Source organism: Anser anser (assembly GCF_964211835.1).
Source record: "Anser anser genome assembly, chromosome: 1".
Classification (NCBI taxonomy): Eukaryota; Metazoa; Chordata; class Aves; order Anseriformes; family Anatidae; genus Anser; species Anser anser.
Window position 1 is genome coordinate 134,828,960 of NC_139720.1, and position 14,850 is coordinate 134,843,809.

Here is a 14,850-nt window from a genome sequence, read left to right on the forward strand (position 1 = left end):
GATGCTAAAAACGTTGTTATGCAGAGTCAAATTATCAACAAAATCTTTACTATCTTCCATTAAACTGTGTTCCTAGTCTGTATTTTGGAGATTATCTACAATTTGGTTAAAGTTAGCCCCATTCAATTTCGTCATTTCTCACTTCTTTTCAGCACTGCCTTTTTATGTGCAACCTTCATCCAGGTATAGATAGAAGTTGTTAAATTCCTACAGGTTAGTTTTTGCTTAAACCTTTACTTTGTTCTTAATCCTACTTATAATGATTTTCCCCACCCACCTAAAGCAAGGAGCAAAAAACCCATACCATTTATATGTGCAATTAAACTTTAAGGTGAAAGGTTATACAAAAGTTTGGTAGCTCATTTTATTACAGAATTTCATATCCTCATAGTATGGGATTCTCTTATCCCTAGGTTACCTGAAATAAGCTTTGAGCTTTCTCTTACCAATAGAAATTTGCCTATCTCAAGAGCAATAATTTTTTTTTTTCTGATTAGAGCATTTTGATCATAATATGAAATGTCATTTCACTCCTTTTTGTATTATGCCCAATTTTCAGAGGTTTAAAACTAATAGAAAAAAAATTAAAATCTTGAAAATGATACAGCTACATTTTTGTAAAATAAAATAAGTTAAACGAATAATACATTAACACATTTTGTGCTGATAAATTAACTTGAGTGATATCAGATGCAAACGAAATCTGTTCACCTGTTAGCAGCAAATTTTGAACAACATAGTGCTATTATCCCAAGCTGCGTTACACGCACTGAAGTTTTCCATCATGGGATATGCATTACTAAGACATTATTTAAACTTGAATGATTAAAAATGCTATAGGAATGGCTGCTTAAGATGTGCTTTGTAATCTTGTAAATAATGTTCCAAGGAGCTTTGCTGTGTACAAAGATGTAATATAGAAACAGGAAACTGTACTTAAGGAGGATTAGATAGCTCAGGAAGCTTATCATGGTGGCAATGTGAGCCGTTCATCAATTACTCACCTCTTAAACTCAGTCCTGTTCAGTAGTGACTAAAAGTCATTACTGCTTAGTGACATATGAAGTGAGTTTGGGTTTTAGCCCAGATCGTAACTGGAAAGCATCCACATCATAAAAGGCAGAATTACAAATGTCTTTTAATCTGCACCCTTATTGACGGTTTTCCCAGATCTGACCTAAAGACTGAATGTGCTTCAAGAACTTAACTACTATATTAGCTGAAAAAACAGTCTCTTAATGTTAGGGTAATAGCAGGATGGAAGAACAGGGTGGGAGAATGTTCTTCTACTCATCAAGTACCTGAATTGGCTTCATACCTTATTCCTAAAATTGTTGGCTGAACATCTTTCATGATAACCAAAACAACTTAAAAATATACCTTGTGACTTGTGGCATATACCAGTATCAATTCAGGAAAGCAAAATCAAGGAACATGATATCTGCACCAGACATCACTGTCCAGATTTTTAACTTCCAGGTTTTCAGGTTCAGCTAAGATAATGTCACATTCATCATAGCTGGATAAAACAATCTAAGTGTGATTATCCATCGTCTCTAATACTGTGGTATCATTCTGCGTTTATTATCTTTTAAATTGACTTTGCACTATGAATGACTACAACAGGTGAAAAGCAATGACAAATTAGGCTTATCTCTGCAACAATCTCTGGTACAAGATATTTTTCTGAAAAAAAATATGGATAGTTCCTTCATTGTTTTCCCAATGCAATGGGAATTTATTTATTTATTTATCCTGTCATTTTTTGTTTACCTTTTTTTTTAGCTTAATTTAGACTTGTCAGATTTAGCATACGTTTCTGGATTGATACTAGGTGAGTAGCAACCCAACTTTTCTAAATAGGAGCTGAAAACACATAAGCATTTTATAGCAAAATAAAGCTGTGTGAACTCACAGTAAGGGACATTAACAATTTTCTGTAAAAGAAGAGACATAGATTTCAGCTGAAGCTTGCCAATACTATGCCTGTTTCCCAGGAGGATAAAAGTTACTTCTCAATATAGGAAAGCATAGTAAAAAAATCATCTAGGAATAAAATTTCAGTGCAAAATAACTTGAAATAAATATTACAATTGATATTTTAATTACTTTGTAATTAAAAAAATAAGTCAAGTGTAAGAGCTGCTGGGTTGTAAGCCTAAAATAACTATTTTAAAATGAGAAGGAAAATTCTTTTACTAAGAAATTGAAGATACACCACATGTTATTGTGAAGGCATATAAAAACTAAGAAACTGTAACGTTTCAGCATCTCAAGAATTCTTTGGCTGTAAAATTTAGACTGTATTCTACTAAATTTGTTGTGGGCATATTTCAGTTTTTTGTCTCCAAAATACTTTACAGTTTTCCAAAGTAGCTTTCAAATTGTTTCTGGAAACTTTCCTTCCATCTATTACTAAAACAATGGGGTCTGAGAAAACATAGGAGTCATTAAAAATTGCTTATACTAGATTGGAATGGTTTCCACTTAGACCCTTGATTTACTTTACTCCAGAGTTTAACAGAAGTCAACAGTAGAGGCAATGATCAATCCACATAAATTGTGTATTAACTATTTAAACACAGACACATTAATCAGATAAAAGACATAAGCATTTAGTTTTTATCATATTAGTTTTTAGGCACTGCAGAAATTAAGAGTCACGACCGAATCCTGCATATATGTATTGACATAATCCGTTTTGCAGCACTGTGAAATGTAATTACTAAAAAACTAAATTAGATGTTTCTACAAAGATCTAGAGTTGACTTGTTTGGGCTTTTGCCCCTCCCTTTCTCTTTGAAAGTTCTGTGTGAAGACAACACATTTATAACCAATTCTTATTATGATAACAGGTCAATCAAGGAAGAACAGTGTGAAAAGTGGTCTGACCTTCAGTTAATCCTGCTAGATCGTAACCTAGCTGGCCTTTCTCAATGTGGTATACTTTACTTCTGTCTTGTTGTACTTTATTATAGGCCACATATCACTCCACATAGTTCCGTTGCAGAGTATCACAAATGCTTTGGCAAGTAATTCATGTTCCTCTGGTAAAAGTTATTCAGATATCCAACGTTTTAATGACGTGTACTATTAGTTTAAAAATTAGGCATAGTGCTCTCAGTGAAAGAACAATCAAAGCAATCATCCGGCACAACGATACAGATGTTAGGGTTAAGACCTCCACACTGGTTATTCAGCCAAGAAAACAGGTTACTAAATTCCACAGAATTGCTTTTGCCTTCTGAGCGATTTATCTTGGGTTATATCAATGACTGGTTTGAATGAAACTAAGTCAGGGGAGTTTTTCTGATGATCAAGCTCAGGAATTTAAAAAGATGCTTTGAAAATGGTGAGTGCTTAGACTGGCTTGAACAGCTCTCTGAAAAAAATGGCATGAAGACTCCCAGACAACTAGAAGAAAAACCAAGAGTTTAAAATATTCATGGTCATCTCTGCTACCAGGTGAGTCCCATGTGGCTCCTACATTTGCCATCACTATTTTCTAACTGTGATGAAAAGAAAACAGAAAGAAAGAAAGAAAGAAAGAAAGAAAGAAAGAAAGAAAGAAAGAAAGAAAGAAAGAAAGAAAGAAAGGAGCTATCGAGGGAAGCAATGGCACAGTATCCTTCCCTCTGTATGTGCAAATCAAGTATAGACATCTTTCTAGGTTATAAGTTTCAATCAAAGAAATTTGGTGAGTCAGTAGAAAAGAACTAAATGTATTACTGTCGTCTTTTTTTAAACAGGAAGTCAGATTATATACAACACTATAAAATCAGAGAAAAAATAGAAAAATTTAATGCAGTATTATTTTACCAATTTCTACAAAAAGCAAAACATACTTTAAAGAAAAAGCACATAGCATGTAGATCATTGCTTCCTCATCTGCAGTTTGTTTTAAATATTATTTATTTTTGAAGTCCCTGCTTTGTATTTATCCACAAAGAGGGTTTGAATCAAAATATTTACTTTGTTCAGCTCTACAATGGACTGGCAATATAATCCAAATGTGAGATTACTCTTCAATCTCTGTTTCTTTCACTAAGAAAGTGAAATCTCACTTTTTTTTTTTTCCTAACAGTTTTTTGACATTTTTATTTAAACTTATTCTGTTGGGGATGATCAGCATGCTATGGTTCACCTTACATAAAGCCTACAGTAATGAAAGTTTCTGAAGACTGATGTTTCTATGAATTATACCAGCAGAAATTCAACTCTAAATAACTCTGGTTATTGCAATGTAGTGAGATTGCAATATTTTCCTGATTTCATTTAAAAGAGCTAGGGGTTACAATTTCTGTTCTAGATTTCACAGATTATTTTTTCCTTGTCCAACATTAGACATAGCAAGAAAACACTGTTATTTAGGCAAGGAAAGCCTAATCATTATCATCTTCAAAATCTGTCATCACTTAATAACGTCATATCTTGCTTCTGTTGTATTCTTGCTTTATTTTTAGTGAAAAGTTCCTTGGTTCTTCTAGACTGACTTTTAAAAGTTATTTTTAATTCAGTTTCAAAATATGCATTGACTTTAAATGATATATTTTTTTCCTTCTCTTGATCATCTCACAGCATCACAGAATAGCTGAGGTTGGAAGGGATGTCTGAAGGTCATCTGATCCAACACCCCACTCAGACTGGGTCACCTAGAGCTGGTTGCCCAGGACCACATACAGGTGGCTTCTGAGTATCTCAGGATATTCAGAACTTCTCTCGGCAACCTCTTACAGCTCCATCACCCACACAGCGAAACTGTTTTCTGATGTTCAGCAGGAACCTCCTGTATTCCAGTGCCCATTGCCTCTTGTCCTGTCACTAGGCATCACTGAAAAGATTGGCTCCATCTATCTTGCACTCTCCCTTCAGGTGTTTAAAGACATTCATGAGATCCCCCCTGAGCCTCCTCTTCTACAAGCTGAACAATCCCAGCTCTCTCACCCTTACCTCACAGGAGAGTTGCTCCACTCCTGTAATCATCTTCGTGGCCCTTTGCTAGACTTTCTCCAGTAGCTCTCTCTCTCTCTTGTGCTGGAGAGCTATGGAACTACTCTATTGATATAGAATTCTACCAAACCTTTTAAGATATTTCAAAGACAAGTTTGAAATAAGACTAAGAAACATTGGGATTTATTCCTACGCATTTTTTTCAAATTAACTAACATCAGATGGTAACATTTTCTTGACATAACTTGATCCTAATACACAACAGAAGACCACGGCAGAGAGGCAGTTAAGTTTTTTCAGCTTGCAGGGCATTCTCATAATGAAGATACCCAGTGTGTGCCAGACTACAACTTCTGGGACGTTTTTACACTTGAACCATTCATCTGTGATTGTTCCACAAAGGGTTAAGAACTGGTTAGTAGTCTTACTACCGTTAACAAAATAATAAACAACCTTTTCCAAAAATGGTGTTGAATTAGTGTGTCTTCACACAGCTTGCATGCAAGTCTACAGGGGGCTCCAAAACTCTTTGCAGTGATCTGTTTTGGATTAAATTAGTGTAATGCAATTTACAGCAAAAAATAATTTCTGAAAATATCCATTTCTTTTCCTATACTTAATCAGGAATGAAGGAATGAAGGAAGGGAGGAAGGAAGAAAAGGATAATATTCAATTCATTCATTCATCATTTCTTTTTCCATTTTAGACTGCAAGATTATTTCATCTGCTCTCATATGAATTATAATTAATAGCATTAATAAGGTGCTTAGCCTACATTGAAACAAAATTAATGTTATTAGCCTGAGAATAACTCTCTAAGGCATGTCACATGCAGTGACATTGTAACTGTGAATGCTTTAAACATTGCATTCTGTTAAACACATATCAGTATGCAAAAGCAGTAGAAATATGTGGTCTCAAAGCTTATTCAGATACTTTTGTATTTAGTATTTTTGACGTGGACTGTAATTATACCCTTCAATACTGGTTTAACTAGTCAAAAACATGAAACATTCAATGGAGTATTTTATTCATTTTTTTCAATGTTTTTTTTTTTCTTCTAGCATGGAGATTAATTGAATTAGTGTCCAATTATAAAACTGATTTTAAATAAATAAACAGATAAAAAGGGAGAATTGTCTTTTATTTAGGATTCTCAGTCCAAGTGGACTACTCTGTCTTACTTTTAGAAAAGATGTTGCTTTTCCTCTTCTAAATGGCAGCTAAAGCCTTCTTTTGGATTCTAGTTGATCTCTCAAATCAGGGACACTATTTACTGGTGTCTATTTAATTTCATGGTCCAATTTGACCTAACTTTTTCTTCACTGGTATCTGACAATCATAACTTTTGCTCTGTTCTCTCTCTCTTTTTTTCTTTTTTTTTTTTTTTTCATTTTAGTCATCCTCAAAGGACTGATATTTGCCACTCAAAAAAGATTATACATTGGAAGTTTCTTTTAGAATTGAATTGAGGTTGGTGGTTTTTTATATTTTTTTTCCTGGGAAGTGTAAACTTTTTTGATGTTATACTATAGTGCAGTTTTCCATACATTCATTTTCTTCTTCTTATGATTGTGTTGTCTTTAATGCAAGGATTTTGTAGCATATTGTTATATCTGGGATATTTTTTCCTGTTCCTTTTGCAAATTACATTTCTCTGTACATAAATACTCATTTCTGTTCAACAAATGATAAAATCTTTCTTTGTAGAAATCTTATAGTTTTCACTTTTTCAGCTTTTCCAGGCAATTTTGTTTGACTTTCCTAGTAACATCTTAAGAGGCACTCCAAGAAAACACTGGTTACTGGCATCAGTAGTACAGTGAATAAATCTACTTTGTCTGACATAGTTGATTCATTAAGACTGGAATTTTCAGTGGAGGTTAATGGAAATAAGTGCTCCCTTCAAATGAAAAAAAAAAAAAAAATGGCTATATTATTCCTTCAGTCTCCTTTGGAAATGTCAGACATAACTGTCTTGCATCATTTTAATAATGGAGGAGAAAGTAACAGAGGAACTAAACACATTTGCTCCCTCCTGGAGCCAATATGCAATCTGTCAACAGAGGAGTCTTACAAGACATAAGCCACACCAAGTAGCGAGACCCTCAGCTGAGACAAAATTTGATATTTGTACACTAGTTTATGACAGCTGAGGATCTGTTTCCTGATTAAACTAGCCCCGCTGGCCCTGATGCTCCTGTAATGAATTATAAAGGACAACACATAAAGAAACTCATGTTTCTCCTCTATTGAGCATGTTCGAAATTCTTACGCTATTGCTACTAGATTTTTATCTCTGATTTATCCCAAGCTTTTTAAATATGTTAGTGTCCTGCTGTTTGACAGTTTGTTTAACACATCTCCTAAAAGCCTGTGGTCATCCTGGAACAGAGAAGTGACTTGCAATCTGTTACTACCTTTGCATCATTAGATAGTCTCAAAGAGCGGCAGGGTGGCTGCCTTGGTTTCCAACTTGTTTAAACCCCAGAGCTACTCTCCTGAAGGAGGCAACAAAACCCAGTGACAGCAGTAAACAATCAATTAAGCTGGAACAATCTTACTACATTGGAAAAGAAAACGAAATAGAAAAATCAAACCTAGACAGTGAAAACAGCTAATGGTCAGTAGTTTACTACAGTGCAGGTGCAAACAGAAATGCCAGGACACTTGCATACATTTACCCAGTGCAAGCACTGGACTTACTAAATGCTGGTGGCCACTAACAGACGTGATAGATTCAGTGTGTAATACAACTTTAATTAAATCTACTTTCTCTATACAAAATCAGACATACAAAAGATTTTTTTTTCTACTCAGTCCCCCACACTGAAAGCCCTTCCTTTTATGTGTGTCACAGTTTTTCACAAGGCTTTTCCCCATTTGTTCATTTTTCCAAACACTGCACTAAATACATTACAAATCGCTAAATGTACTGTGCAGTCTTTTGTCCCCTGTAAGCAAGAACTCTTGTTCTGCAGCTGAAACTCTTTATGCAAAGAAATATACACAAGGTTTTACCATACACGCTTGCATAGTTCAAAAATACGTATGTGTCAACGCTGAATTTCTGAAGATAGCCACTTTGCACTGGGTTGTACTAAGAACAGAATGAACTTGGGCTATGTGGGAAGGAGGAATGTAAGCTGGTCTTTGGCTCCTACTACTGCTCTTTTCCAAAACAATTATTTTCAAATATGAAGTGTTAGTTGTTTTCACAACTGGAATCAGAGTCATTTTGATATGTCTAAAGATAAGGGAAGCCTGCTGAAAGATGTAACGAATGACTGCTCTCAAGCCTCAGAGAGAACATTAAAACCAACTGTTCTCCATGAAGATAAGTGAACCTCACCTGAGTGATTTCACAGATTGAGAGAACTTGCCAAAAATAACGAGCTTTTGTTAATAGTTAAATATAGTAATTAAATAGTTAAATAGTCAAATAGTTGTTAATAGTGAATATTGCATTCATTTAATTTAATATTTTGTTATTAGTATCATACCTGCAGAAGCCAGCAGGCCTCCATAAGCTCATGGGTTGGACTCAACTCACTCTACCTTAAATGTCCACAGTTAAGGTATATATATATCTATCTCCTAAGTCCATACAGGCTACCTTTATAGTCAAAGAAATGAGTAGGCATTTTTAGGACACTTTTGATCACATAGTGTATACCACAAGAGGTCAGATTATTGTGCTTCTTAAATGACTGTTTCTTTCCCCCAAGTGTAAGGCGCAAGTATGTCACATATATTACAGACATCCAAATTGCAAAAGTCTGTGTTTGGAGGACATGAATGAATTACCTTCATTAAAGTTAGACGCACATGCAACATACCTACACTCCAGTCCATTTCCTCCACTGCATCTCCATATAAACCATGCTTGCTTTTTCCTCTAAACATGTTTGAAGCATATAGAGCTGTATGGACATGAAGATAAGACAGGAGAAGAAGAAACGGTGTATCAGTGTTCCTGGAGAAAAACAAAACAATGACAAAAGCAAATAACAAACATATTTTTAGTGTATTTTATAATAAAAGTTCTAAGCAGAAACTTTTCAGCCCTAGAGCTCAAAAAGAGGAAAAGGAATACAACATAGGATAACGTAACTGATCATAGGATAATCTTGAACACACACATGCAAACACATACACACGCACACACAAAGTGTGTGCACACTCTTAAGTGCACACTGAATTGAAAGCAAAAATACACAGTAAAATTTAACCAATTAGTTTGCTATATATGTTGAAAGAGGACTTATTTAAAACCAGGAACCTAGCAGGTTCTGGCTACAAGCATCTCCATTCATTTTACAAGTACATATTTAAAAGCCCTAATACAATTGCTATTCAAAAACATATACCTATAGGTATATGCGTGAAATATAATTACTTTCCTCACAAGGTCATAAGGAAAGTGATCAACTAATTAGACTATTATGAGGACCAGGGCTAAGCACACCATAGTATTACTGACTGTGCCAAACCAAGTATACTAGCACTTTTTCTCCTTTTCTCTCTCGGTCCTCTCACTAAGATTTATGACAAAATCTTCTGTCATTTATAGTGGTGTTTGCATGCATACAATCGGCACATAACACTACAAATATGTTGCATCTGTATATGCTTTATCAAGGCATAAATAATCTTAAAATGCACACTAATATAAAGAAATATTTTCCTCTCACAGTAATGAACAGTCTCCATTGTTTTCAGCCTACTTCTTGAACTGAGACAAAAAAAAAAGTGCAATAAATAGACTCTCTGTAAATTTTGCTGTTCATGTGATCTGTCAACATGATATTTATGATCGGTTCCAGCAGGCTGTGAAAGCAAAGCTCAAATAAGAACATTTCCTTATGCATTATTTATAGAACTTTACTTAAAAGTGTGCAGTACTAGCCGAATTTACTGCTATATGCTCTAACGGCATTTGTTGTACATTACACATACTGTAAATTTCAGTTGAATGACAAGAGCACTATCCAGAAAACTTGTCTGGATCTCACCTTAAGGCACACAGCTAATTACAGAGTATTTTTGGTTTTATTGACCATTTTTTCCCTTGCCACCTTTGTGGTGGATAATACATGTTATTCATGTCAACATCAAAGAGAAACTATATATTTCCTCATGCAGTTGATTTATACATCTTTTAAAGGGATGGAAAAACAATACAGATATGCATGTGCAAACTGTTTCTTTAAAGTGAAAAAAAAATAAACTTCTAGCCATCAAGAACCTGAAAACAAAGTCTTTTAATAAAAGAGATTGACATGTCATCAATACTTGACTCTCAAGAAAAATTAAGCAGGATTAATATAGTACATTTATGATCCATTTTTCCTCTCATTGGTTGGATCTATTTTTGTGCAAGTTGCATGGTTAAAACTTTCTTTTTTTTTACTGGCAAAGGCAGCAGTGAGTAAACACAAAACAGGAAAATTTTATCGCGATTACTCACTTGATAGCTGTATTTCTGACTTCAATTTTTTTTCCATAAAAAGTTTCTACTTTTCAAAAATAAAAAAGACCAAGCAATCACAGAATAAATAGAATATTTTTCCTGTGAAAAATGGGAAAAAAAAAAAGAATATTTGAATTCCCTTCATATACTTGTCCATATATCCTGTATTATCTTAATATTGGTAAACATGAACAATTATAAAGCACAGATTCACAAAAATAAAGAAAAGCAAGTATTTTTCATAAAAGATACATTTAACATGAGATTGTATTTGTTGCTACTTGATATACATGGAAACCTTTCACCACTGTAGCAACAAATAATACAGGAGACTCTGAGTCAATTAAAAAGACCAAAAATGTCAGCATTTCAAGTCAAAAAGATGTATACTTATAAATTTAATATTTAATATACATATAAATATAACACTGACCTTTTATTAAAGAACATTTCTGCAAGGCAGCTGATTTATTTTTTTACAACCATGCATTTGTTACTGCATGAGATTATCTTCAGCTTTTTCCTTAAACACAGTTCACTGAATTGAGAGTAATGCATAATCCTAGGGTAAAATACCATAAAAATATACTTTGTACTCATAATAGTACATGCACAATTCACTTTTCATGAAAACTGTCTTGTTCTAATGTCACAGAGATAATGCATACTTGCTATCTGTATTGCTAAAGGAGAGTATCAAATGCTATTTTCAAGAGATAATAATTCTTTTTTATTATTATTATTATTTTTATGGAACTCATACAAAGATCAAACTTTCATGAAGAGGCATCTAATCAATGACTGATATAGAAAGGCACTAAATCATTCTCTTCTTTGCAACCCAAATTGACAGGTTTTGATTGACAGCTTGCTGTCAGGTGGAGAAGTCTCACCTATTAATATCCTATAAAAGATCACAGGCAGCTATTTATCTCCTGCCAAAACTCCTTGAGGAGAATTATAACAGACTACTTTTACTGTGACCTTGAAAACGGAATGACAATATCAGCTAGTAGGTAGGAGAGAAATTTGACATTAACAGCTTCTCTCTCCCGAACCACTTCAGTAAACAGCTCTTTCAAAAATGTATTGCCACTATTTTACACACTTCAAACACAGGGAACTTCAGTTTCAAAAGATCTCAGGCTCACTTACCCAAACCTACCAAGCAATTTTTATCCTAACACAAATCACACAGTCTTTTCAATTTACTGAGTAGCCAGAAGGATTACATGCATCTGATATATGACATTCTTTAATGTATACTTAACTGATCTTGACTCCTCTGCATTGTATAGTACTAGATTCTTCTTATTTAGGGTGAGGAGATTTTACATGACTCAAAGATTTAGTTCAGGCTTGAGCTGTAAAAAAACAGCTTTAAAGTGGATGAAAGAACAAATTACATCTAATCAGAAGTCACCCTTCACACACAAGTCCATAACTTTTTCCTGATATTTTGCTCTAAATATGTGCTCCACTGAAAATGTCTTGGGTAAAGGAAAAACTCCTTTGAAAATTTCTTGTTTGATTTCCTGAGTGCTGATATCCATCCAAGACCACTGCAGTAGAGCAGCAGGAGAAGGTCAGGATTGCTGGCCTGTGGTTGTCAAATCAAAGGGATATTTCCAGTATGACTCAATACTGGAAACTAGGTGGGAACATGGCATGACAGTGCTCCATTCTAATTGTTCACATTAAATTCTACATTAACCTTTAATACTATGGACAAGTACGATCTCTCTGAACAACGTTTTTTTGCTAGATGTGAAATCATTCTCAAATTTCATCACAAAGTATACACATTTTTAACCCATTAGACTACTACAGACCTTATACCAGTGTACCAGTGAAGGTACTATGATTCACAGCAGCTGACTATGAAAGCAGAGTACTTGGCTTTTCCTGAACAAGGCAAACACTGTACTTCGTTAAAATTTGGTTGATTTCAGAACTCTAACTTCAGTACAACCTGCCAACTGCCTAATCTTAACACCTAGTGATGCATGGAAAAACTCTAAAAGACAGTCTGCTAGAGTAGAAGAAAATAAATCTACATATGGTTTGTAACAGTGTTTCAAGCACTGAAATAGAATAGCTAATAACTAAATAAAAAAGTATTAACTGGCATCACAAACTTTTGAATATTATGGCTATGTAATCTGTGATGGAAAAGTAAATCTGCATGAAAATTGCTCAATAATGTCTTCACCATAGTTTTCAATTATAAACTTATAGTGTAAATGCTTTTTCCAGAACTTAGACTTCATTAGGATTTTAAAAAACAAAATATTATTAATTGCAATCAGCTATCTGAATTTATTAGAGAGAGATTCTGTAACATAATATGGTATTTTTGTCTTGCTAGTATCTAAGATGTTAAAAACAGGTCTCTGGCATTTTCTGATTTGGATTGTTGGTGCAACCGGTCATCTATTAAAGGACATGTTGAAGAGACATGAGTGACAACCACATCAAACTTAAAAATAAATAATTAGCATCCATTTGATTTTCAGGTATACTGCAATGTCTAGAGAGTATTCAGATAGGTTTAAAATATGTACACACACTTGTTCATGGGAAAAATTAATTAGTGTTAACATACAGTGAGCTGACCTGCCCTCTACAATTAGGGTGAGCAACTAAATTTGTATTTGTTTTCTCTAGATCCAACACATGTAATTGCATATGTTCTTCTGCAGTATCATTTTTTGAGCATTAAACATTGCATTTGCTATCTTTCAGTCTACCTAGGAGCAAAAGAAAATAGTAATACACATATACTAGACTAAGGAAGAACAAATACAATATCAGCTTTCCAAAAAACGGACCAAAGAAAAGTAAGTATAACAGTGCATATGCTGTAAAGAAATTCTAAGAAGGATTGAAAAATAACAAATTAATGATTATATGTATGTTAAGAAGTCATACAGCCAGCAGTATGACAGAAATAACTAGCAAAGAGGATGTCAGGAAATCCATTGCCTGAGCTCTGAAGAACTTGCAAAGGTTATATAGGTAATAGCTATAATAAACTTACATGGATAAAATATATGTTTTATGCTGTATGCTGTATTTGTTATACACATAACTACATATATGTATAAATTATAGAAAGGCTACAGAGGAAGTACAAGTGCTTCTGATGATGGGAACTTCATCACATACTCATTATAAAGATAATTAACCAATTAAAACATGCATAATAGTTGATGAGTTTTAGTTGGATGATAGAATGCATTAAGAACCAGAAACAGTGGATGACTCAATTCTTCAACTTCACGATTCTTTAAACTATAGTATACTTGTGCACATAGGTTACTGCTGTACAGGACTGAAATTGCTACTTATCATATTACTGAAACAAAAGAAGCTGAAGCTTCTGCTGAGCTGAATAAGTGGCTAAAAGAGGTTTGCTCACAGAAAGAAGTAGAACTGCAAGAATAATGTGGAGCAACCATAGCTCCCAAAAACATGGTGGTCCTTTGCTTTTGATTGCTGTCTGTCTGTCTGCTGTTACAACCTGGTTGCTTCTTGACTGCCATTCCCATACAAACAGCCAAAGTCAGAAGATTAGTCACAAAAGCAATGGTCTGCTGGTGCACTGGAGTTGACAAGTATAAACTGTCAGAACCAGTGTGTCAAAGCAAATATTGATTTTGTTGCTCACACTATTACATGGGGCAGATCAGTTCACTGTATATTAATCTAATTACTCTTTTCCCCAGGAGCAAGTTTTATGGCCATATACTTTGCATGTGAAGTCACTACAGGGCACAGTTAAGATTGCTTGGATGCCCAAATTGCTTTTCAATACCTTAATATGTTTGGGTATTTTTTAATTTAACATGGACTCTAAATTGTCTGGGTTATAATTCTCAATATAATTGCAACATTCCTGTAATGAAGTTTATTGTAAATTACCAATATATGCTATTAACCTTCACTTCAATTTTACATAACTGATGTCTGGAAAGTACTCTGAGAACTGGGGCCAAGTGCACAGATAATGTAAAACCTCAACCTCCAGCTGAGTCAACAGAGCTATGCTGACTCAGATCTTATGTTGTTTTGCTGGCTCTAAACACTAAGTTACACAATAACGGTGTATGCATTATGAAAATTAATAAAATTAATAGAGTTACTTTTATTAGAGTTATTACTTTTATTAGAGTTATTACCAGTGTAATAGTATTCTAGCATTCATTCCCAATCTTGAACTCACCTGTTTTGGGGCTATCATTTTATTGACGTTACACTGAAATCATTGAACAATTCAGAGATGTCCAAAACATTATGAATGACTATAGAAACATTATATACTTATAAACAAAGGGGGAATTTGCCAACATATAGTCAATGTGCTCAAAAGACATTTTAAATCATCAAATGCTTGGTCACTAAGCAAATAACCTCTCAAAAATTTC

The 14,850-nt window shown here is 34.1% G+C and overlaps 1 protein-coding gene across 25 annotated transcripts in view; it reads right to left on the minus strand.

Moving 5' to 3' along the window:
• Window positions 1–14,850, minus strand: part of STS (steroid sulfatase) — a 120,667-nt gene that overhangs the window by 67,465 nt on the left and 38,352 nt on the right. For all 25 annotated transcript variants that reach the window (XM_083829019.1, XM_083829021.1, XM_083829009.1 and 22 more), the window contains one exon: window positions 8,790–8,926. In XM_083829019.1, the coding sequence (XP_083685145.1) occupies window positions 8,790–8,926 (137 nt within the window). The remainder of the gene's footprint in view (window positions 1–8,789; window positions 8,927–14,850) is intronic.